The sequence below is a fragment of the Hyla sarda genome, chromosome 6, assembly GCF_029499605.1.
Source record: "Hyla sarda isolate aHylSar1 chromosome 6, aHylSar1.hap1, whole genome shotgun sequence".
In the NCBI taxonomy this organism is placed as follows: Eukaryota; Metazoa; Chordata; class Amphibia; order Anura; family Hylidae; genus Hyla; species Hyla sarda.
The window spans coordinates 133,615,501-133,640,318 of record NC_079194.1 but is presented as its reverse complement, the minus strand read 5'-3'; the positions used below and the strand labels follow the sequence as shown (position 1 = coordinate 133,640,318).

Sequence of the window (24,818 nt, the reverse complement as noted above, 5' to 3'; positions counted from 1 at the left end):
AGAAAACCTTTTATTGGGAGAAGCGCCTGTTTTTGGAGAAATTCTTTCTTTTTTTGCTACCAAGGTTTAGATTGTGGAGGCAAACTCTAGTTCAGGTACTATTTTGTTATTAATAGATTTCCTGAATTGTTCCTGCCCCTCCCCCCCCCCCCCTCCACCTATACTGATGTTTTTTTCTTCTTCCTTCTATCTACCCTGCAGAGGATGACTATAGGTCATCAGATGATGATTCCACGGGCAAGCCCTTATTTTTGGTGGAGGACACTGACCAATTAATAAAAGCAGTTAGGTCATCTATCGGGATGGAAGAAGTAAAGGAACAGAAATCTGTCCAGGATGTTATGTTTGAAGGCCTGGAGATTAAAAAGCGGAGAGTTTTTTCCGGTCCATAAAACTATCTCTCAACTAATTTCCAGGGAATGGGAGTGCCCAGATAAAAAATTGTTTATACCAAGGGCAATTAAAAGAAAATATCCCTTTGACACGGCGGACTCTAAATTCTGGGATAAAGTTCCCAAGATAGATGTGGCCATTGCTAAGGTGACCAAGAAGGGGGCTTTGCCCTTTTAGGACTTGGGTTCGCTTAAGGTCCCAATGGACAGGAAGGCGGAGGGCTTCCTTAAGAGAGCCTGGGAGACAGCAGGGGCTACCTTAAAGCCTAATGCAGCGGGTACCTCGGTAACTCGCTCCCTTATTGTGTGGTTAGACCAGTTGTCAGCTGACATTCAGAATGAGGCCCCCAAGGAGGATCTATTAGCCTCTTTACCAGCCATTAGAAAGGCGGACGCCTTTCTGGGGGATGCCTCTGCGGACGCTTTAAGACTGTCAGCTAGGTCTGGGGCCCTAGTTAATTCAGCCAGACGAGCTTTGTGGATTAAGAATTGGACTGGAGACAGTAATTGTAAATCCAAACTCTGTGCAATACGTTGTGAGGGGGAGCTTTTGTTTGGATCAGTCCTGTGAGATCTTTTAGAAAAGGCAGGGGATAGAAAGAAGGGTTTCCTTTTTTCCCAGACCTCAAGAAACCCCCGACCCTTTCGTTCTAGGGGTAGGGGACCAGAACAAAGGAAGAGATCAGTCTTCCAAGTGGAGATTCTCTTTAAAAAAAAAAAAAAAAAAGCAGTCCACGTCCAAAAAAACTAATTCCCAGTGACGAGGTCTCGGGTGGGCGGCAGGCTGCTAGAATTTTTTCCAGAGTGGGAAAAGATAGCTGGAAGTTCTTGGGTCCGGGACTCTATAAAGTTCGGACTGCGTTTAAAGTTCTCCAGCCTGCCGCCCACTCTATTCCTCGTCACAAACTGTCAGTCTCAAACAGGTCAGTCCTCTTTAGAGAGAGAAGTAAGATCGCTGGTTCGGAAATGGGCTCTAGTCCAGTACCTCAGGAAGAGTTAGGTCAGGGATTTTACTCCTCCCTCTTTCTAATAAAAAAGCCAAACTGATCCTACAGGCTAATTATAAACTTAAAGCCTCTGAACCGGTTCTTAGTCTCCATCTTGAACTCCTTGTATACTATCAAGTCAACAATCAACCTTCTCTCAAAGGACTGTTACATGGCCTCACTGGATTTGATGGACACTTACTTGCATGTTCCCATTCACCAGGACTACCAGAAATATCTGAGACTGGTGGTTTACATGGACTCTCATCTTATGCATTTTCAGTTTCGAGCCCTCCCTTTCGGGATTGCAGTGGCCCTGAGAGTCTTTACCAAAATTATCTCAGAAATGGCAGCCCACATCAGAGAGGAGGAGGGGGGTCTTTTCCCCTTATCTGGACGACTTCCTTCCGGTTGCCGAGACAAGGGAAAAGGTACAGTGTTTCTTAGATTACACTTGTAAAGTTCTAAATAAACTTGGTTGATTGGTGAACTGGGAAAAGTCATCTTCCCCTATGCAACAAAGGGTATTTTTGGGAATTCTCTTAGATTCCACACTTCATAAATCCTTTTTACCTGCCCAGAAAATTGCTTAACTTAAGTCTTTAGTCACAGAGGTTTGTAAATCTCCAAGCATTACTATTAGGAAAGGGATGTCCTTATTAGGGTTATTCACTTCAGCCATCCTTGCTGTACCCTGGGTCCAATTCCATTCCAGGTCCCTGCAGTTAGAGGCTTTGGCAAATGGGATGGGTCTCAAAGGGGATTGGAGAGAGTTATCCTTCTACCCCGGTCTGTAATTGCTTCTCTAGGGTGGTGGTTGGTGGATTATAACTTAGAGAGGGGGTTAGATTGGAAGGTTCATTCTCCCTTGGTAGTTACTACGGATGCTAGCCACTGGGGGTGGGGAGCTCATGTAGGGGACAGAGACCTTCAGGGTTCCTGGGACACATTGATTAGACACACTTCCTCTAACTACAAAGAATTGTTACCGTATATACTCGAGTATAAGCCGAGTTTTTCAGCACAATTTTTCGTGCTGAAAACACCCCCCTCGGCTTATACTCGAGTGAACTCTCCACCCGCAGTGGTCTTCAACCTGCGGACCTCCAGAGGTTTCAAAACTACAACTCCCAGCAAGCCCGGGCAGCCATCGGCTGTCCGGGCTTGCTGGGAGTTGTAGTTTTGAAACCTCCGGAGGTCCGCAGGTTGAAGACCACTGCGGCCTTCGACATCATCCAGCCCCCTCTCACCCCCCTTTAGTTCTGTACAGTACTCACCTCCGCTCGGCGCTGGTCCGGTGCTGCAGGACTGTCCGGAGAGGAGGTGGTCCGGTGGGATAGTGGTTCCGGGCTGCTATCTTCACCGGGGAGGCCTCTTCTAAGCGCTTCGGGCCCGGCCCCAGAATAGTCACGTTGCCTTGACAACGACGCAGAGGTACGTTCATTGCCAACGTACTTCTGCGTCATTGTCAAGGCAACGCCTCTATTCCGGGCCGGAAGCGCGGAGAAGAGGCGCCCCCGGTGAAGATAGCAGCCCGGAACCACTATCCCACCGGACGACCTACTCACCGGACAGCCCTGCAGCACCGGACCAGCGCCGAGCGGAGGTGAGTACTGTACAGAACTAAAGGGGGGTGAGAGGGGGCTGGATGATGTCGAAGGCCGCAGTGGTCTTCAACCTGCGGACCTCCGGAGGTTTCAAAACTACAACTCCCAGCAAGCCCGGACAGCTGATGGCTGCCCGGGCTTGCTGGGAGTTGTAGTTTTGAAACCTCTGGAGGTCCGCAGGTTGAAGACCACTGAGGGCGGATGATGAGAAGAGGATGATGAAGGGGGGGGGGGTGGGATGATGAAGGGGGGGGTGTGGGATGATGAAGGGGGGGTGTGGGATGATGACAAGGGGATGATGAAGGGGGGTGGGGATGATGACAAGGGGATGATGACAAGGGGATGATGAAGGGGGGATGTGTGGGATGATGACAAGGGGATGATGAAGGGGGGATGTGTGGGATGATGACAAGGGGATGATGAAGGGGGGTGTGTGGGATGATGACAAGGGGATGATGAAGGGGGTGGGGATGATGACAAGGGGATGATGAAGGGGATGTGTGGGATGATGACAAGGGGATGATGAAGGGGGGATGTGTGGAATGATGACAAGGGGATGATGACAGGTGATGATGATGAGGGTCTGGATGATGACAGGCGGTGATGATGATGAGGATGTTAATGACGGGTCTGGATGAGGACAGGGGGGGGGATGATGTATTTCCCACCCTAGGCTTATACTCGAGTCAATAACTTTTCCTGGGATTTTGGGTTGAAATTAGGGGTCTCGGCTTATACTCGGGTCGGCTTATACTCGAGTATATACGGTAGCTATGTTTTGTGCGTTACAAGCTTTAGGGTCCTCCATTAAAGATCAGTACTGCAGTATCCATAATTAATAGGCAGGGTACCACTAGAAGTGATAGTTTAATGATGTTATCTTTCCAGATCTTGTCGCTGGCCGAGAATTAAGTGAATTCCATCTCAACTGTTCATCTGAATGGACAGCTAAACGTCAGGGCAGACTTCTTGAGCAGGCATCAAGTTCGTCAGGGAGAGTGGCAGTTAAACCCAGCAGTCTTTCGGAAGATCTCAGATCTGTGGGGCACCCCTCAGGTGGATTTATTTGCCAGCAGACAGAACAGGCAAGTAAAAAAAAAAATAATTCTCCCTGTCCATGTTAGGCAGTCCTTTAGGGGTAGATGCTTTTGTCCCATAAGTGGGGGTGGGAGTTGGCTTATGCTTTTCCCCCGCTTGTGCTCATACTTAGGGTCATCAAGAAGATCAGAGAGGACAGGGCCAGAGTGATTCTGATCGCCCCCTTCTGGCCTCGGAGGGCTTGGTTCTCCTGCCTAAGGACAATGTCAGTTTCAGATCCTTGGGTCCTTCCAGAGATACCGGATCTTCTGATGCAGGGTCCGCTACTACATCCAGAAGTGCGAAGCCTACACCTGACGGCCTGGTTTTTGAAAGGCTAGTTCTAAGATCTAAGGGCCTTTCAGATGCTGTAATTGACCTTCTTCAGGCTTGGAAGCCGGTTACAAACAAGGTCTACTTCAGGATCTGGAGGAAGTTCTTGGAGGTAGTGGGCCTTGCTAATATAGACTTTGACAAACCTAACATTGCAGTCATTCTGGACTTTCTTCAGAAGGGCCTTGAGAAAGGGTTGAGAGCAGCCACTCTTAAAGTTCAGGTGTCTGCCTTTAGCCAAAAGATTGCTGATCACCTGTGGATTAGGAGATTTTTTAGATCAGTTAACAGGTTGCAGTTATCAACAAGTGTTAAAACTCCTGCTTGGGATCTTTCAGTAGTGCTAAATGCTTTGAGTAGGCAGCCGTTTGAGCCCTTGTCAGAAATTCCTCTCTCGGTCCTGACTCAGAAGACAGTCTTCTTAGTGGCTATTACAACAGCCAGCCAGGTAGGAGAGCTTGCAGTTTTATCCTTTAAAGAGCCATACACAAAGATCCTGAATGACAGAATTGTAATTAGCCCAGATCCTGCCTTTCTACCAAAGGTGGTATCGGCCTTCCATATGTCCCAGGAGATTATTCTCCCCTCCTTTTGTGCCAACCCATCTAATGATACAAAAAGATCTTTTCATAACTTAGATGTTAGGAGGTGTGTGCTAGAGTATGTCGATAGAACAAGGGACTTTAGTAAATCAGATAGTCTTTTTGTTCAGTTTGCGGGGCCTAGCAAGGGGAACAAGACTGCAAAGGATTCCCTTTCTAGATGGATCTGCCAGGCTATATCCTCTGCATATTTATCGGTAGGGCTTTCTCCGCCAGATAATATAAGAGCTCACTCCACTAGGGCTATAGCTTCTTCTTGGGCTGAAAGGAGAGGGGCTTCTATTGAGCAGATCTGTAAAGCGGCCACCTGGTCGTCGCCACATACTTTTTTTTCGGCACTACAGGCTAAACTTGGCTGATTTCTCTTCTCTCTCTTTGGACAGAAAGTCCTCCAGGCGGTGGTCCCACCCTAATTCTGGCACTCTGGTGTTCTCTCTGGTGCTGTCGTGACGGGGTGGAATGCCGGTAATTACTCACCGGTAATTCTGTTTCCTCTTAGTCACGACAGCACCACAGCCTTCCCACCTCTTTATTTCTGTGTACTGGGTTTCTTCCATCACGGGTTAGAGAAATAATCTAATAGTGATTGATTGTGCATTATTATGTTTTAGTTAGGAGAAAAGAAGTTACTTCTACTATTATTGTATAGTATGTTGTTAGCCTGACGTGATAGTGTCAGTTATTTTAGTATTTCTATGTTTAATAGGAAGCAATTTCAAATTTTATTTTAATGTGAAGGCTATAAAGGGTTCTTGGTAACTCACTGAGGCTAGGTAGGGCTGTGCTTCCTTTTATGATGTAGGTTTCCTGTCCCTGGGGGAGGAGTCCATCTCTCTCTGGTGGTGCTGTTGTGACTACGAGGAAACAGAATTACCGGTGAGTAATTAATGGCTTTTATTTTTTATATATATATATATATATTTTTTATATTGCTATTCTTAAATTTCCTCAGCACAGATACATGGTATCAAAGAATTCATGGAAAATCCTTCCTGACTACCCAGCTGTTTACATTCAAAGACCACAAACAGATCTTGAGGATTGTACAGAATAAAATTTTTTTTTTTTTATAAAACTTTCAGTATAGTTAATGCTACAGTATATCTGTGTCAAAATCCATACGAGGATACGTGTACATGATTTTCCTTGCAATTTTTATCTGCATCAAACATATCAAAATCTGAAATCTGCAACATGTCGCACATCCATAACCCACATTCGGTTCCTTACTGTGAATAAACGCAATCCCAGTGGGAAGTCAGTGTATGGAGAGTAATTTTAACTTTAATGAGAGACTTAATCAGGTTCCCATAGCAATACATGGTAATAACAGTATGAACCTCTACCCATAAATAACCAACCACTGAAAGTGGGAACTTAAACAATAGCACACACAATAGACAAGACATGACTAAAAACATACAATTTGCCTAAAGACAGGCCAAAAACTGGACAGATGTATGGGCAAACTGGTCTAACTTGGAATGAAACGAGGGGGAAAAAGGGGGGGGGGGAGGGAGGAGGAGTGTGTAAGCAGGTAGAGATCCAACATCTTGTAGCAGAGTACTGAAATAGGGAGTGCAACCAAGAATATTATGATAGTGGCTATGGGGAGGAGCTCAGCTGGTCTCTGAGGGCCAAAAATCGAGATATTGTGAAGTTTGCCTGCAGAGAAGCACACCAGGAGGACCAGATTTTATGAGATTTGGGGTGATTCTTATGTTGTCTATAAACCAGGTATTCATACATTACAGTGGTATTCACCAGGGCTTTTCAGTCAGCTAGGGTAGGGGATCTAGGATCTATCAAGCTCAGTGCAAGGCTATGGATTTGCGCGCGACCACTGTTCCTCCTCAAAGAGACCCAGTAGGCAGGACCTAATATCTGTTAATAAGGGGTACTGCAGCAGGGTTCCCAGAAAGTGCTGTATTTTACTCCAGAAATCATGTATGGGCTGGCAGAGCCACATCATTTGTATGTAATCCGCCCCACTAACTCCACATCTATGCCAATTCATGTTTGGACATCTGCCCATTTTAACTAAGCGTGTCGGTGTGAGGTATGACTGGTGAAACATATATAGTTGAGTCTATTATTAACAGCAGGAGATGCATTTAAGTGAGAAGATAGAGCGTCACTCCAGTCTTCTTCAGTTAAAGGGGTACTCCGTTCACTTGCTTTCAGAGCTCCGCTCCCCAGCGTCCGGAAGTTATTGTTCCAAACGATGTGTGCGGGCTTAAGGCCGCCCATCTGAGGATCCAGCAGAGAAATGAGGAAGTGAGGGATCAGACCACAACTGTCTATCATGGTATCCGTGTATACAAGAAGCTTTTTTGATGTTACCCAAACCTGAGAGGCCAGTCTATGTAAGGTCAACCAAGGACCACCCGTTCCAGACTCACCCTCCAGGACAGGCCACAGTTGGGCAAGATGGAGATACTGGGCAAGGTGATGTTCACTGTTGACTGATGAGACCACCCAGTGTCTAAGGTAACGGAGCTGTTCCGCCAAGTAGTACAGGTGAATGTCAGGGAGCGACATGCCTCCCCGACTTTTGGAGCGCTACAGGAGAGACTATTTAAGTTTGGATCTATTCTCTCCCCACACAAAGGATGTGAAAAGGGCATGCAACTATTTAAAGAACGACACCGGGGCAGAGGCATGCTCAAGCACATATAAGCATTTTAGGACCACTATTTTTAAGAGTTTGATGCGACCAGCCACAGAAAGCGGCAAGGTCGCCCAAACCCGAAACTTCTCACAAACGAATTGGAGCAAGGTTTGAATATTCATCAGGTGGTCATCCCCAAATGCCCGGTTAACATGAATACCAAGATATTTAAAGTGGGAGACAACCTCCAAGCCATAGAAGCACACTGCCCAGGAAGCATCCCTCAGGGGCATGAAAACAGATTTATCCCAATTTATTCTCAGTCCAGAATAGTCACCAAACCTATCAATAGGCATGATTTCAATAGGAAGGGCCTCAGTCGAGTTAGACATGAAAAGTATCATGTCATCGGCGTAGAGGCTTACCCTATCCTCCCTTGAGCCAACACGTATTCTAGAATAATCACGGTGTTGACATATCTGCAGAGCTAAAGGCTCAATGGCAATTGCAAAGAGTAAGGGAGAAATAGGGCACCCCTGCCGCGTGCCCCTAGCAAGGGCAAAATATGGGGAAAGTACTCATTGACAGACATCTGGGCTATCGAGGAGCTATAAAGTAGCAATATCCATTTAATAAAGTTTGGGCCAAACCCAAAGCGACTCAAGACCTCAAGGAGGAAGGGCCACTCTATGGAGTCAAAGGACTTAGCAGCATCTAGGGAGGCCATTGCCCAGTCCTCCCTTTGTGCAACTCTCACCTGGGACAGTAAAGCCTGATTGGTCCATATGGATAACCTCCAGTATAACCCGGTTGAGTGTGGTGGCTAACATTTACTAAGTAACTTATAATCTAAGTTTAAAATAGAAATGGGACTGTATGAGCCACAGTCTAGTGGTTCCTGGTTTGGCTTTAAAATTACCACAATGAAGGCGTCGTAGAATGAATCAGGGAGTTTATTCGCAGCAAAAGCTGCCTGATACATATACAGACAGGGAGCCAGCTGCTCCCTATACTGTTGATACACTTCCATTGGAAGACCATCGGGGCCCGCCGATTTACCTCTCACTAAGAAACCCAAGGCATCAGTTAATTCCTCCATTGTGAAGCCAGATTCCAGAGAAGCAGCGCTGTCACTAGAGAGACAAGGAAAAACGTCCAGGAAGGAAGCCAAGTCAGAGTGTGAATAAGTGGCTTGTGAGGAGTACAAATCAGAATAGAAAACAGCAAACCCGTCTGAAATATCAGCATTGTTAGTTAAGATGGAGCCATCTGAGGCACGAATCTGCAGTACTGTTTGAGAAAGCAAATTTTGATGAATAAGATGAGCCAGCAGCTTGCTAGACTGGTTGCCCAACTCAAAGGCCACTTGACTGTTAAAGAAAAGTTTTTGAGCCGCCCTCTCCTGCAAACACTTTAGATAGTCAGCCAGCCTGGAGCCAGTCATGCCTGTGTGCGTCAGTAGGGTCAGTCACATAATTCCTTTCCAGACCAGATCATCGTGTCTCTAACTCATTCTCCTCTCGCGCCGATTCCCGCTTGTGATAGGAAATGGCGGATTGTAAGCAACCGCGCAAAAAGGCTTTAGCGGATTCCCAGACCATTATTTTGTCCTCGGTGTCCCTGTGATCATTCATAAATATCTGCACTTGTATCGGGATACCATCATGAGGGCCTTGAAGGGACAACCAGTATGTATTAAACCTCCAGCTTCTAACCATTGGGGGACTTGGTAGTTCCAGGGTCAACAATAACGGAGAGTGGTCTGACATAACATAAGCTAGGGCCTTCACTAAGGGAATTAACAAAGGGTTGCCTATCATAAAATCAATTTGTGAGAGAGAGTTATAGCCTGCTGCCTGGCAAGAGAATGTGCGAGTACACGGGTGGAAGTGTCTATAAAAATCCAACCACCCCAGCTCTGAGAGTAATGCAGCTAATGGAGTGTGAGAAAGTCGAGAGTCAGTAGCAGAACCCAATCCAATCTGGAGTCCAATACATTATTGAGGTCACCCATACATAGGGTCTTGGCCCCAGGGAAAGAAGCAGCAAACACAGCTGCCTGGTGGAGTACATCTAGGGAGCCCATGGGCGGGACATAAACACCCAGGAGAACATATGGGGAGATATCTGTGAGGAAGGAGACGAAAACAAATCTCCCATCAGGGTGGCTCCCATCAGAGGGCAAACATAGATATGGGGAACGTCCAGGACCGGGTCTGGTACAGGCCAGAGCTGGGTACAGTACTCATGACAAGGTCCACTGCCGAGGTAGTAGATCCTCACATGAGGAGAAGGCAGCAGCAACCTTATAGGCAGTCGTCTGGCGAAGGTGCGTGTAAATGGAGTGTCACTCCTGGAAAGAAGCTTGCAGCCTAGCATTGCGTCGTCGAGAGGCCCACTCATCAGCCACCTGGGGGGTGAGGAAAAAAAAAAAGAGTGCGTTCCCCGTCCACTATCTGGAGCTGGGCAGGGTAGACCATCGAGTAAGGCACCGCCAATTCACGAAGTTTCCGCTTAACAGATTGGAATGCGGCACGCTTCTTTTGAAGATCCGGGGAGAAGTGCGGGAAGACACCGGAGAGCCATTGTACATGATTTCAGGTAAGCGGCGCAGCAGGCGCAAGGCCAGGTCCCAGTCACTGCAATTAAGCATACGGGCCAGGAGTGGACGTGGTGGGGCCCCAGGTGGAAGGGGGCGCATCAGCACATGGCAAGCTCTTTCCACCGCATAGGCTGTGGAGAAGGGAGTGTTGGGCTCCACAAATAGGCCCGGATCCTGGCCCTCAGAGCGCTCTGGAAGGCCCACAATACCGAGGATGTTCCTCCGCAGTCTGTTCTCCAGATTGTCTGTTTTTTCCTACCACTGGGAGGCCGTGCGCTCGAGGACTGTGATGGAAGCAGGTAAGGGAGCCATGTTATCTTCCACAGTAGAGATGTGGTCCTCCGCATGGCGCATCCTGTTCCTGAGGTTGTGGAGGTCCTGCAGCAGTAATCCGAGATCCACTCTAACTTCCTCCAGCATACTAGTAAGTGAAGTTTTGCAGGTCGTGATGGCCGTTAACAGCTGAGGAGATACCTCCCCTAGGGTCAGGTTAGCAGGCAGGGATGGTAAAGACAGCAGTTGATGATCCAACAGCAGCGGGAGCACCCATGTGAGACAGCTGTCAGGAGCCATCTTGAGAGACAGCGCGGGCGAACGGTTTTAGTTTTGCCGCCGCTGCTGGGTTGCCTTTATGGTGCGGTATGATGGAGCCAAGTGATCCACTTCATTTCCAGAGCCTCTGAGGAAGGATCAGGGAGTCCAGGATGATAGCAGGGTGAGTGAAAGCACGGTTTCAAAGCGGAGCTACTGCAGCATGCGTCTGCTCAGCTCAGCATCCAGGCCACTCCCCGAATGCACTGCTCTTTGGGGGTGATTTATCAAAACCTGTGTAGAAGAACAGTGGTCCATTTGCCCATAGCAGCCAATCAAATTGTGTCTTTCATTTTCAGAAGCTTATTTAAAAAAAGCAATCTGGTTGCTATGGGTGACTACTTCTCTTCAGAGTTGTAGGCTCTGAAATGTAGAACTTCAATCACACCATAAATCAAAATACTGTTCTAATGGGGTGGTGGTTTATTTATTTTTTAATAGCATGATAGTGCTATTATTCCTTGTGTGCAGCTTAGACCAGAAATCTTGGCAGCAGGGTCTGCATGGCCTTTCAGCAAACATTTGTCTGGCTGCTGTTTATCTCTTCATTGCAATTCGTTAGAATTCTAGTGGAGTTGTACCCCAGCCCCTCAACCTGCAGGGAACGGCTGAGGCTGAGGGTTTGAGGCCAGTTATCCATTAACCCACAGTGGTCGCTGCACGCTGGGAACAGATTTGCCATGGAGCTCTTCAGGCACGGTCTTGTATTCACTACTGTGCTCCTTATAGTTTGTATCGCTGGACCCCCCAATGGCGCTTTGGTGAGTACTGAATCCATGAAGTGTCAGAGCTTCTATCCTGATGAAAGCAACTAGTCAGAAGAGTGCTACATACTATTTTTCCCAGTATGATACCATGATTGTCATATATATGATAGGGCACAGTTTTGGTTACCACTAAGGGATCAAAAGGAATGTGTCATCAGTTAATTACCTATTGTTTATATTTGTTTCATGTTAAATACTTTCAAAATTTTTGGAACAGTTGCAATACCACATACAACCTGAGTACAGGTGTGGTGCCAATTTTGTAATCCTAAATAACCCCTTTCATAGTAAAGGGGCAGCTAGCAGGCGATGGCAGAGTGGAAGGTTACATACCCCTGCTGTTGTTCCTGGTCCTGCATGTGACTGCTGCAGCTGGTGGTTGGCAATGGTCACTGCACACTTTCACCAGGCAAAATGTAGAGATAAGATGGTATCAGACCATTAACAATAGTGATGGTCAAGTTTTATCTTCACAGGTTACAGAGCATGCCTACGTTATTATCCCAAAAATCTTATTTGTTCATAGTAATGAATCACAGCTCAACTCTTATTTTACCAGAGCAAATTAAGTAATGAAAGCTGACCTGTGACTGGTTGCTATGGGCAAATAAGGCAATTTTATTAAATCTACCCCAATGCGTCAGCTTATTTGAGACTGATTCCCATGGTGCATGTGGCTGATATAAAGCCTCTCTAAATGCTGAATCTCAGACATAAGCCTCTCTTGCAGGTTTTGTCAAATTTGACAGGAAAAATAGTGGAACTTGTGGTGCAATTCAAAACTCAACAGTGGTGGAATCTGATGGGCCCCATTATAAGTCAACCCTTTTACTGTCCTTGACCACCAGGGATGCTGCCATTAATCCTTTCACTCCACTAGACCACCAATGAAACAATAACCTATTGTTACGCCTAGCGCTCCGGGTCCCCGCTCCTCCCCGGAGCGCTCACGGCGTCTCTCTCCCCGCAGCGCCCCGGTCAGTCCCGCTGACCGGGAGCGCTGCACTGTCATGGCCGTCGGGGATGCGATTCGCACAGCGGGACGCGCCCGCTCGCGAATCGCATCCCAGGTCACTTACCCGTCCCGGTCCCCTGCTGTCATGTGCTGGCGCGCGCGGCTCCGCTCTCTAGGGCGCGCGCGCGCCAGCTCTCTGCGACTTAAAGGGCCAGCGCACCAATGATTGGTGCCTGGCCCAATTAGCTTAATTGGCTCCCATCTGCTCCCTGCCTTTATCTGACCTCCTCCCATGCACTCCCTTGCCGGATCTTGTTGCCTTGTGCCAGTGAAAGCGTTTAGTGTGTCCAAAGCCTGTGTACCTGAACTTCTGCTACCCATCCTGACTACGAACCTTGCCGCCTGCCCCCGACCTTCTGCTACGTCTGACCTTGCCTCTGCCTAGTCCTTCTGTCCCACGCCTTCTCAGCAGTCAGCGAGGTAGAGCCGTTGCTAGTGGATACGACCTGGTTGCTACTGCCGCAGCAAGACCATCCCGCTTTGCGGCGGGCTCTGGTGAAAACCAGTAGCCTCTTAGAACCGGTCCACTAGCACGGTCCACGCCAATCCCTCGCTGACACAGAGGATCCACTACCTGGAAGCCGAATCGTGACAGTAGATCCGGCCATGGATCCCGCTGAGGTGCCGCTGCCAAGTCTCGCTGATCTTCCCACGGTGGTCGCTCAGCAATCGCAGCAGATTGCCCAACAAGGACAGCAGCTGTCGCAGTTGACCGCCATGTTACAGCAACTTCTGCCTCTGCTACAGCAGCAACCATCTCCTCCGCCAGCTCCTGCACCTCCTCCGCAGCGAGTGGCCGCTCCTAACCTCCGCTTGTCCCTGCCGGACAAATTTGATGGGGACTCTAAACTCTGCCGTGGATTTTTGTCTCAGTGTTCCCTGCATATGGAGATGTTGTCGGACTTGTTTCCTTCAGAACGGTCTAAGGTGGCGTTCGTAGTAAGCCTTCTTTCAGGAAAGGCCTTGTCTTGGGCCACACCGCTCTGGGACCGCAATGATCCTGCCACAGCCACAGTCCAGGCCTTCTTCGCTGAACTCCGGAGTGTCTTCGAGGAGCCAGCCCGAGCTTCTTCTGCCGAGACTGCCCTGTTGAACCTGGTCCAGGGTAATTCTTCCGTTGGCGAGTACGCCATACAATTCCGTACTCTTGCTTCTGAACTATCCTGGAATAACGAGGCTCTCTGCGCGACCTTTAAAAAAGGCCTATCCAGTCGCATCAAGGATGTGCTGGCCGCACGAGAGATTCCTGCCAACCTCCAAGAACTCATCCATTTGGCTACCCGCATTGACATGCGTTTTTCTGAGCGACACCAAGAGCTCCGCCAGGAAAAAGACTTAGATCTCTGGGCACCTCTCCCACAGCATCCTTTGCAGTCTATGCCTGGGCCTCCCGCCGAGGAGGCCATGCAAGTGGATCGGTCTCGCCTGACCCAGGAAGAGAGGAATCGCCGTAGAGAAGAAAATCTCTGTCTGTACTGTGCCAGTACCGAGCATTTCTTGGTGGATTGCCCTATCCGTCCTCCACGCCTGGGAAACGCACGCACGCACCCAGCTCACGTGGGTGTGGCATCTCTTGGTTCTAAGTCTTCTTCTCCACGTCTCACGGTGCCCGTGCGGATTTCTCCTACAGCCAACTCCTCCCTCTCAGCCGTGGCCTGCTTGGACTCTGGTGCCTCCGGGAATTTTATTTTGGAGTCCTTTGTTAATAAATTCAGCATCCCGGTGACCCGTCTCGTCAAACCGCTCTACATTTCCGCGGTCAACGGAGCCAGATTGGACTGCACCGTGCGTTACCGCACAGAACCCCTCCTGATGTCTATCGGACCCCACCACGAAAGGATTGAGTTCTTCATTCTCCCCAACTGTACCTCTGAGGTCCTCCTCGGTCTGCCATGGCTCCGGCTTCATTCCCCCACCCTTGATTGGACCACCGGGGAGATAAAGAACTGGGACTCTGCCTGCCATAGGAAGTGCCTCTCCCCCCCTCCCAGTCCCGTCAGGCAAACCTCTGTGCCTCCTCATGGCCCCCGTCCTGGTGTCACACTGCCCCGTGCCAGGCTTCGCCCTCTGCCCTCCCTCCCCATTCCCACTCCTGCTGTACTGCCTGCCGTTGAGGAAACCCTCCATTCTTTCCCGGTGTCCTCATCCCAGGGGAGGCAGTTACCGGTCAAAGAAAAGGGGAGACCTAAGGGGGGGGGTACTGTTACGCCTAGCGCTCCGGGTCCCCGCTCCTCCCCGGAGCGCTCACGGCGTCTCTCTCCCCGCAGCGCCCCGGTCAGTCCCGCTGACCGGGAGCGCTGCACTGTCATGGCCGTCGGGGATGCGATTCGCACAGCGGGACGCGCCCGCTCGCGAATCGCATCCCAGGTCACTTACCCGTCCCGGTCCCCTGCTGTCATGTGCTGGCGCGCGCGGCTCCGCTCTCTAGGGCGCGCGCGCGCCAGCTCTCTGCGACTTAAAGGGCCAGCGCACCAATGATTGGTGCCTGGCCCAATTAGCTTAATTGGCTCCCATCTGCTCCCTGCCTTTATCTGACCTCCTCCCATGCACTCCCTTGCCGGATCTTGTTGCCTTGTGCCAGTGAAAGCGTTTAGTGTGTCCAAAGCCTGTGTACCTGAACTTCTGCTACCCATCCTGACTACGAACCTTGCCGCCTGCCCCCGACCTTCTGCTACGTCTGACCTTGCCTCTGCCTAGTCCTTCTGTCCCACGCCTTCTCAGCAGTCAGCGAGGTAGAGCCGTTGCTAGTGGATACGACCTGGTTGCTACTGCCGCAGCAAGACCATCCCGCTTTGCGGCGGGCTCTGGTGAAAACCAGTAGCCTCTTAGAACCGGTCCACTAGCACGGTCCACGCCAATCCCTCGCTGACACAGAGGATCCACTACCTGGAAGCCGAATCGTGACACCTATTCACTATCCTAGACCACCAGAGATACCTCAATTCACTGCTTTAGACCACCAGGGATACACATCTTAACCCCTTAAGGACCGGGGTTTTTTCCGTTTTTGCATTTTCGTTTTTTGCTCCTTGCCTTTAAAAAATCATAACTCTTTCAATTTTGCACCTAAAAATCCATATGATGGCTTATTTTTTGCACCACCAATTCTACTTTGTAATGACGTCAGTCATTGTGCCCAAAAAGCTACGGTGAAACGGGAAAAAAAATCATTGTGAGACAAAATTGAAAAAAAAAACGCCATTTTGTAACTTTTGGGGGCTTCCGTTTCTACGTAGTACATTTTTCGGTAAAAATGACCCCTTATCTTTATTCTGTAGGTCCATACGATTAAAATGATACCCTACTTATACAGGTTTGAATTTGTTGCACTTCTGGAAAAAATCATAACTTCATGCAGAAAAATTTATACGTTTAAAATTGTCATCTTCTGACCCCTATAACTTTTTTATTTTTCCGTGTATGGGGCGGTATGAGGGCTCATTTTTTGCGCCGTGATCTGAAGTTTTTAACGGTACCATTTTTGCATTGATAGGACTTATTGATCGCTTTTTATTCATTTTTTCATGATATAAAAAGTGACCAAAAATGCACTATTTTGGACTTTGGAATTTTTTTGCGCGCACGCCATTGACCGTGCGGTTTAATTAACGATATATTTTTATAATTCGGACATTTCCGCACGCGGTGATACCATTTATGTTTATTTTTATTTACACTGTGTTTTTTCTTTTATGGGAAAAGGGGGGTGATTCAAACTTTTAATAGGGAAGGGGTTAAATGATGTTTATTCACTTTTTTTTTGCACTTTTTTTTTGCAGTGTTATAGGTCCCATAGGGACCTATAACACTGCACACACTGATCTTTTACATTGATCACTGGTTTCTCATAAGAAACCAGTGATCGATGATTCTGCCGCATGACTGCTCATGCCTGGATCTCAGGCACTGAGCAGTCATTCGGCGATCGGACAGCGAGGAGGCAGGTAGGGGCCCTCCCGCTGTCCTGTCAGCTGTTCGGGATGCCGCGATTTCACCGCGGCTATCCCGAACAGCCCACTGAGCTAGCCGGCATGCTTTCGGTTTCACTTTAGACGCGGCGTTCAACTTTGAACGCCGCGTCTAAAGGGTTAATAGCGCGCGGCACAGCGATCAATGCCGCGCGCTATTAGCCACGGGTCCCGGCCGTTGTTAGAGGCCGGGCCCGACCCGCTATGACGCGGGGCCACGCCGTGGCCCCGCGTTATAGATCGGGAGTGGACACATGACGTTCCAGTACTTCATGTGTCCTTAAGGGGTTAAAGGGGTTGTCCAGTATTTTTTTTAATGCCTGCAAGCAGCTGGTAATCATAAAAACTATATTTCCCTTCCTCACTCCCCTGATGCCACTGTTACAGAGCCCTCATCCTGATGCATGGCACTTCCTGGATAGGGGGCAGGATTGGCATGAGCCCAAGACCAGAGCGGTGCAGACTACGCACATGTTGTTTAAAGGGGTACTCAAGTTCAATTTTTTTATTTTCATTAACTGGTGCCAGAAAGTTAAACAGATTTGTACGTTACTTCTATTTAAAAAGCCTAATCCTTACAGTATTTATCAGCTGCTGTATGCTCCAGAGGAAGTTGTATAGTTTTGTTTTTAAACATCTGACCACTGTGCTCTCTACTGACACCTCTGTCCATGTCAGGAACTGTCCGGAGCAGGAGAGGTTTCCTATGGGGATTTGCTCCTACTCTGGACAGTTTCTGACATGGACAGATGTGTCAGCAGAGAGCACTGTGGTCAGACAGAAAAGAACTATACAATTTACAGGAGCTTATAAATTCTGGAAGGATTAAGATTTTTAAAGAAAAGTAATTTACAAATCTATTTAACTTTCTGGCACCAGTTGATTAGAAAAAAAATTGTTTTCCACAGGAGTACCCCTTTAATATGATTTGCCCTGATGCTATGCCTGAATACATTTAGGGGTCTGGTCTGGGGTCATATCAGGTAACCTATAAATGCCTGGCTGTTTGTTAAAGGAAGTCTGTCACCAGTGTCACCTGCACTAACCTTTTGGTGCCGATAGATAGTGCAGGTGATACTGATAACAACAGTAATCACCTTGTCCCGTTCCATGGCGGTAATCTCCCATGCCCCAAACCGCTGCTGCTCTCTGCTGAGTCTCGCAGCAGCAGTGATGTCACTAAGCTCCGCCCGTGCCTCAAGCAAGGTGCCCGGAGCGGAGCTAACGGAAGAGATTACCGAAAATCCCCGCCATGGTACGGGACAAGGTTAGTACCGTTGTCATCAGTATCACTTGCACTATCTGTTGGTACCGACAGGTTAGTGCAGGTGACATTGGTGAGATTTCTTTAAAATTATTTCTAAACATACAAAGAAGTGTAAGTGCACACTTATAAGACTGTGTACTTTACTTCTCACTTCGCTGCTATCTGTCTCACTTTACAAGATGAGCTTCATAATCCGTCTGTCTTCAGCAGTGAAAGAGAAAAAGCAGAAAGTGAAGCACATAATCCTACGCTTCTCCCAGCTATATTTAGAGATCGGTGGGGTCTGAACACTCAGACACTAACTGATCAAAACTTTGAGATGTCTCCGTGGACTCCGTGGTAAATGTTCATGCTCAGGGTGGCTCCATTCGATTGTTTTTAATGGTTTCAGCCTTTTCTAGTTACTCTCTTGCATCACAGCTTTCCATCAGCGATCTACACTGGGAGCCACACAGTAAATAATAGAGTGGGGGCACCAAAAGGCAATTTTGCACAGGGTACCAGCCCTGTTTGCAGGTTCACCTTATAAATGTACCTTGATACTTTGTTGTGAAACATATCAACCATTGAACAGAATCATGAGCACAAAGTGTTTGGAGTTCAATGCCTTTTCAAGTAAACATGCGTGCGCCAGGGTTTTGTTTTGATGCTCACCGAAGAATAATAACCAGAAGTGATGGTGCAGAGTACTCCATCTTAACATTATACCCTATTAAATACAAAGGGCTTTTTGATTGATTGATCAGTCTTGTCTCACGTGAAGGCATGTAATACAGACCTAAGTCTGTCTATATCATCTCACTTGCTTCTATTATTGCATTATTTTGCACTCTGTGATTACAATTACAGTAAGTACTATATGCACTAAATACTGTATTTTTTGCCGTATAAGACGCACTTTTTCTTCCCCAAAACTGGGGGGAAAAAGTCGGTGCGTCCTATACGGCGAATACACACCTATCGCGGCGGTCCCTGCGGCCATCAACGGCCGGGACCCGCGGCTAATACAGGACATCACCGATCGCGGTGATGCCCTGTATTAACCCTTCAGACGCGGCGATCAAAGCTGACCGCCGCGTCTGAAGGGAAAGTGACACTAACCCGGCTGTTCAGTCGGGCTGTTCGGGACCGCCGCGATTTCACCGCAGCGGTCCCGAACAGCCCGACTGAATAGCCGGGTTAGTGCTTACAGGACACCGGGAGGGACCTTACCTGCCTCCTCTGTGTCTTCTCCGTTCACGGATCCCCTGTATGTCCGGCGCTCTCCTTCCTCGTCATCACGTCGTGACGTATGTGCGTCAGCGTGCGTAACGACGTGATGGCGGCGACGGAGAGCGAGGATACCCGGCCGGCAGCAGAGACTTTCCGGAGCGACGGGGACACGGCGACAGCGATGGAGCGACATCCAGGGCAGCGGTGACGGGTCCGGAGCGGCGGGGACACGTGAGTATTACCTCCTATGCAGTGGTCTTCAATCTGCGGACCTCCAGATGTTGCAAAACTACAACTCCCAGCATGCCCGGACAGCCAACGGCTGTCCGGGCATGCTGGGAGTTGTAGTTTTGCAACATCAGGAGGTCCGCACGGGTAAGACCACTATTGGGTTCAAAATCTTTATTTTTTTAGATTTTGCACCTATAAATTGGGTGCGTCTTATACGCCGGTGCGTCCTATAGGGCGAAAAATACGGTAAGTGCTGCCCATGTTCCAATGACAATTATGTCCTTCGCTGAAGATCTGAGACTGGTTGCTATTATTGTGTTGCTTAACAATTCTTCTGACAATGTGAATAACCAGATATGATTCTAATATGCAGTTCAAATCACACGTGATAAGACTTATATGATCTCCAAGGTAATAAATGTATTAACATATCTTGTGCCAAAGGAATCCAGTATAAATGACATCGAGCACTGGCACTGCTTTAGACCATTAGGTTGCACAATCATGGGTCAGAGCTGAAGGATGACTTACGTGTTATCTAACAGTGGGGTCTGCCATGAATTGTGTTTACATCTCTGGATCACTCAATAAGCACACTTGTGGCTCCCATGGGGTATTAGTAAGATTACCTGTTCAAGTTGTGACGCCAGTGCACTGTTATCCTATACACGGTCCGAGGTTGGAGGCAGCTTCTCCTGGGCCAGACATGATGAGCAAATAAACACACCGACGCCAGGTTACGGATAACTGTCTTTACTGAGCAGATGCAGGTGGAATTGCATAGACAACTAGCCTTTGGTTCGAGAGTGCAGCGTAACCCCTTGGGAGTCCTGTTGCTGTTCAGAGACTTGGAGTAGTTGAATGAATGAATTCTGGTAGCTAGGGTCCTGACAATTTACTGTAGCTTTCTCTGCAGGGGCATGAATTTCCCACACGTGAGTATTTTCTTGCAGGATGACCAGGATAGAGATTAGATTTGAAGTAGGCCTCTACTCAGAGCACATGACACACAGCACACCTGAGCCAAGCTGTTGCTCAGGAGCCTGGATGGAACTAGGCTAAGTCCTCCCCTGCATCTCACTATAGAGGGGAGACTTTTGGGGTCTCATTGGCAGGCAGGGTCACATGGGGCTCACTGCAGGGTCTCATGGGTAACACCCTTAAAGGCACAGTAACATGTTAAACACATATACATATAACAATAATGAAATAAATTTAGGAAAATATATTTTTTTATATTACAGTATACACATAATTAATACAACAGTAGGACTCTAGTGGGCCCAACACCTTGTGCTGCCAGGCTGCCCGAGACAGTCCAAAACCAGGGGACAGCCACTGGCGCTGGGACACCACACACTGCTTCAGCAAGATAATATTCTTTGGACATAACCACTGTACTGCCCCCATTATCAGTTTAAGGACTAGCTTAGATTATAACTGCAACCACTTCAAAGCCTCTATCTCACCTCATGGAAGGAACCTAAAGGAAGGAACCTAAAGAAAGTTAGGAGCCCATTATTTGTACAGGATACTGTTTTACAGAAATTTTTTTAAAGTGGTACTCCGGTGGAAAACTTTTTTTTTTTTTTTTAATCAACTGGTGCCAGAAAGTTAAACAGATTTGTAAATTACTTCTATTAAAAAATCTTAATCCTTACAGTACTTATTAGCTGCTGAATACTACAGAGGAAATTATTTTCTTTTTGGAACACAGAGCTCTCTGCTGACAACATGACCACAGTGCTCTCTGCAGACACCTCTGTCCATTTTAAGAACTGTCCAGAGTAGGAGAAAATTCCCATAGAAAACATATGCTGCTCTGGGACAGTTCCTAAAATGGACAGAGATGTCAGCAGAGAGCACTGTGGTCATGATGTCAGCAGAGAGCTCTGTGTTCCAAAAAGAAAATAATTTGAAAATAATAAAAAGCTGGTGTCTATTATTTGAGCGGGTGTTGGATTGGGCAGCAGTGCCGGACTAGATTGTTCTTATCTGTGAATTGGAGTTTTCACTTTTTTTTCTCTCAGTGGTGAGCTCGGAGTAGGTGATGTATATGGAGTGAGCCAGATCTAATATTTATTGGGTTGTATGTATTTGTCATGTGATTAATTGCTTTTGACATATTAATTACATTGGGCATGAACATAACCAAAGTTCTAAATAAGCATGTGTTGGCGCCATGGAGTTGTGCGGCCATGAACAACGTTCTTAATGATGGTCACAAGACAGGAAGTTTAGTGGTTGCTAGGCAGCGAGCTGAAAATCCTTCACATCCATTGAGCTTAATATCTCTGCCCACAGTGGGCAGAGATATTATAGAGCTAATATAGAATGTAATGAATAGATATTATAGAGATATTATAGAGCTAATATAGAATGTAATGAATGTATATTATAGAGATATTATAGAGCTAATATAGAATGTAATGAATAGATATTATAGAGATATTATAGAGCTAATATAGAATGTAATGAATGTATATTATAGAGATATTATAGAGCTAATATAGAATGTAATGAATAGATATTATAGAGATATTATAGAGCTAATATAGAATGTAATGAATAGATATTATAGAGATATTATAGAGCTAATATAGAATGTAATGAATGTATATTATAGAGATATTATAGAGCTAATATAGAATGTAATGAATAGATATTATAGAGATATTATAGAGCTAATATAGAATGTAATGAATGTATATTATAGAGATATTATAGAGCTAATATAGAATGTAATGAATAGATATTATAGAGATATTATAGAGCTAATATAGAATGTAATGAATAGATATTATAGAGATATTATAGAGCTAATATAGAATGTAATGAATGTATATTATAGAGATATTATAGAGCTAATATAGAATGTAATGAATAGATATTATAGAGATATTATAGAGCTAATATGAAATGTAATGAATAGATATTATAGAGCTAATATAGAATGTAATTAATATATTATAGAGCTAATACAGCATGTAATGAATAGATAATAGAGATATTATAGAGCTAATATAGAATGTAATGAATAGATATTATAGAGATATTATAGAGCTCATATAGAATGTAATGAATGTATATTATAGAGATATTATAGCGCTAATATAGAATGTAATGAATGGATATTATAGAGCTAATATAGAATGTAATGAATGTATATTATAGAGATATTATAGAGCTAATATAGAATGTAATGAATAGATATTATAGAGATATTATAGAGCTAATATAGAATGTAATGAATAGATATTATAGAGCTAATATAGAATGTAATGAATAGATATTATAGAGCTAATATGAAATGTAATGAATAGATATTATAGAGCTAATACAGAATGTAATTAATATATTATAGAGATATTATAGAGCTAATACAGCATGTAATGAATAGATAATAGAGATATTATAGAGCTAATATAGAATGTAATGAATAGATATTATAGAGATGTTATAGAGCTAATACAGAATGTAATGAATAGATATTATAGAGTTAATATAGCATGTCATGAATATATATTATAGAGGTATTATAGAGCTATTATAGAATGTAATGAATAGATATTATAGAGTTAATATAGCATGTCATGAATATATATTATAGAGGTATTATAGAGCTATTATAGAATGTAATGAATAGATATTATAGAGATATTATAGAGCTAATATAGCATGTAATGAATATATATTATAGAGCTATTATAGAATGTAATGAATAGATATTATAGAGCTATTATAGAATGTAATGAATAGATATTATAGTGACACAGTGATCCCTCAATTTACAATGGCCTCAACACAATGGTTTCAGCATACAATGGTCTTTTCTGGACCATTGTAACTTCAAACCATACTCAACATACAATGCTACGGACAGTCCAGATCTGCGAAACATGTCAATGACTGGAAGAACTGACTAATTAGAACGGGCATTCACTGGTAAAACACCTGTATTACTCTTAACCTGTTCCACAGTTAGCTGCTCCTTTGGACACCAGGTAAGGGCAGCTCCATGTTACTTTTTTTTAGGACACTGTGTGTACTGTACGGGACCCTGAAGAAGCTCCTGTACTCTACATAGACCAGTGCTTCCCAACCTTTTTCGGGGCCCACCTTGGAAAAAGAGGAACCCCTACCAAAGTTGAGAAGCAAGAAAAAAAAAAAAGGAAAAAGCCGCAATGCACAATATCTATTTATCTGTGGGTATGTAGCTTACAATGCTGCTTTATACAGCAACTCACAAATGCCGTCTTCTCTGCGTCGTTCCCTGTTCTCCGTCAGATCCGGACCGTCATGACCATTTCTTCCAACCACAACTTTTCACCGTTGAACCTGCAAAACAAACCTATTGGGCTCCACACTTTACCAAAATCAGCCTCCAGATTCCCCTTTTAAAAGTGAAGAGGAATACAGGGGCATATAGGTGTAAAGGGGTAACAGAGGGGTGTAGAAAGGTGTACATGGGTGACAGGTGTATAGAGGAGTGTACATGTGTGACAGATGGGTGTAGAGGAGTGTACATGGGTGTAGAGGAGTGTACATGGGTGGCAGAGGGGTGTAGAGGAGTGTAAAGGGGTGTACATGGGTGACAGGTGGGTAGAGGAATGTACATGGGTGGCAGAGTGGTGTACAGGGGTGACAAAGGGACAGAAGGGTGAATAGGGGGTGGACATGGGTGACAGGGGGATGGACAGGGGTGACAGAGGGGTGGATAGGGGGGTGGCCAAGGTGGACATGGATGACAGGAGCGTGGATATGGGAGACAGGGGGTCAGAGGGGTGGAAAAGGGTGACAAGGGGGTAAAACAGGGGTGGACAGGAGAGACAGAGAGGGGTGGACTAGGGTGACAAAGAGACAGAGGGGTGAATGGGGGGGGTGGGCATGGATGAGAAAGGTGTAGACTGGGGGGTGGTCAGAGGGGTGGACTGGGGATTGACATAGGTGACAGATGGGTGACCATGAATGACAGGAGGGTGGACGCGGGAGATAGGGGGGTGAACAGGGGTGACAGGAGGGTGGACAAGGATGACAAGGGGGATAAAAGAGGGGTGACAAAGGGACAGAGGGGTGAATAGGGGGGTGGACATGGGTGACAGGGAGTAGACTGGGGGGCGGTGGATGGGGGGTGAACATGGGAGGCAGTGGGTAGACTGGGGGGCGGATGAGGGGCGTGAACATGGGTGACAGGGGTAGACTGGGGGGCAGATGGGGGGGTGAACATGAGTGACAGGGATGGACAGGGGAATGGACAAGGTGAACATGGATGACAGGAGGGTGGACATGGGTGACTGGTAGGGCGGGGAAAGGGTTGAGAGGGGGTAAGCAAGCCATCTTTCACTACAACCGCACGGGAATCCGGCGCAGCTTCCACGTTCTTCCCCTCTCCGGTAGGGCACTGACCCAGGGCTCCAGCAGGGCACCAACAGGGCACTCATTCACTGCGCTGCAGGGGGGAGCGAGATGCTGGGGCACGAGTCACTACACTGGCATGGGAATCCGACACAGCTTCCATGTTCTTCCCCTCGCCGGCAGGGCACCAACAGGGCACTCA

The 24,818-nt window shown here is 46.7% G+C and overlaps 1 protein-coding gene across 6 annotated transcripts in view; it reads left to right on the top strand.

Annotated features, from left to right (window-relative positions):
• The first annotated feature begins 5,833 nt into the window (after positions 1–5,833).
• LOC130276127 (inter-alpha-trypsin inhibitor heavy chain H3-like) overlaps positions 5,834–24,818 on the top strand; it is a 74,592-nt gene continuing 55,607 nt past the window's right edge. For 2 of the 6 annotated variants that reach the window (XM_056525045.1, XM_056525044.1), the window contains exon 1: positions 11,389–11,562. In XM_056525045.1, the coding sequence (XP_056381020.1) occupies positions 11,482–11,562 (81 nt within the window). In that variant the 5' untranslated portion in view covers positions 11,389–11,481. Of the gene's footprint in view, positions 5,874–10,577; positions 10,635–10,901; positions 10,926–11,388; positions 11,563–24,818 lie in introns of those variants that run through there. The other 4 variants (XM_056525049.1, XM_056525048.1, XM_056525047.1 and 1 more) reach the window with 4 other exon arrangements.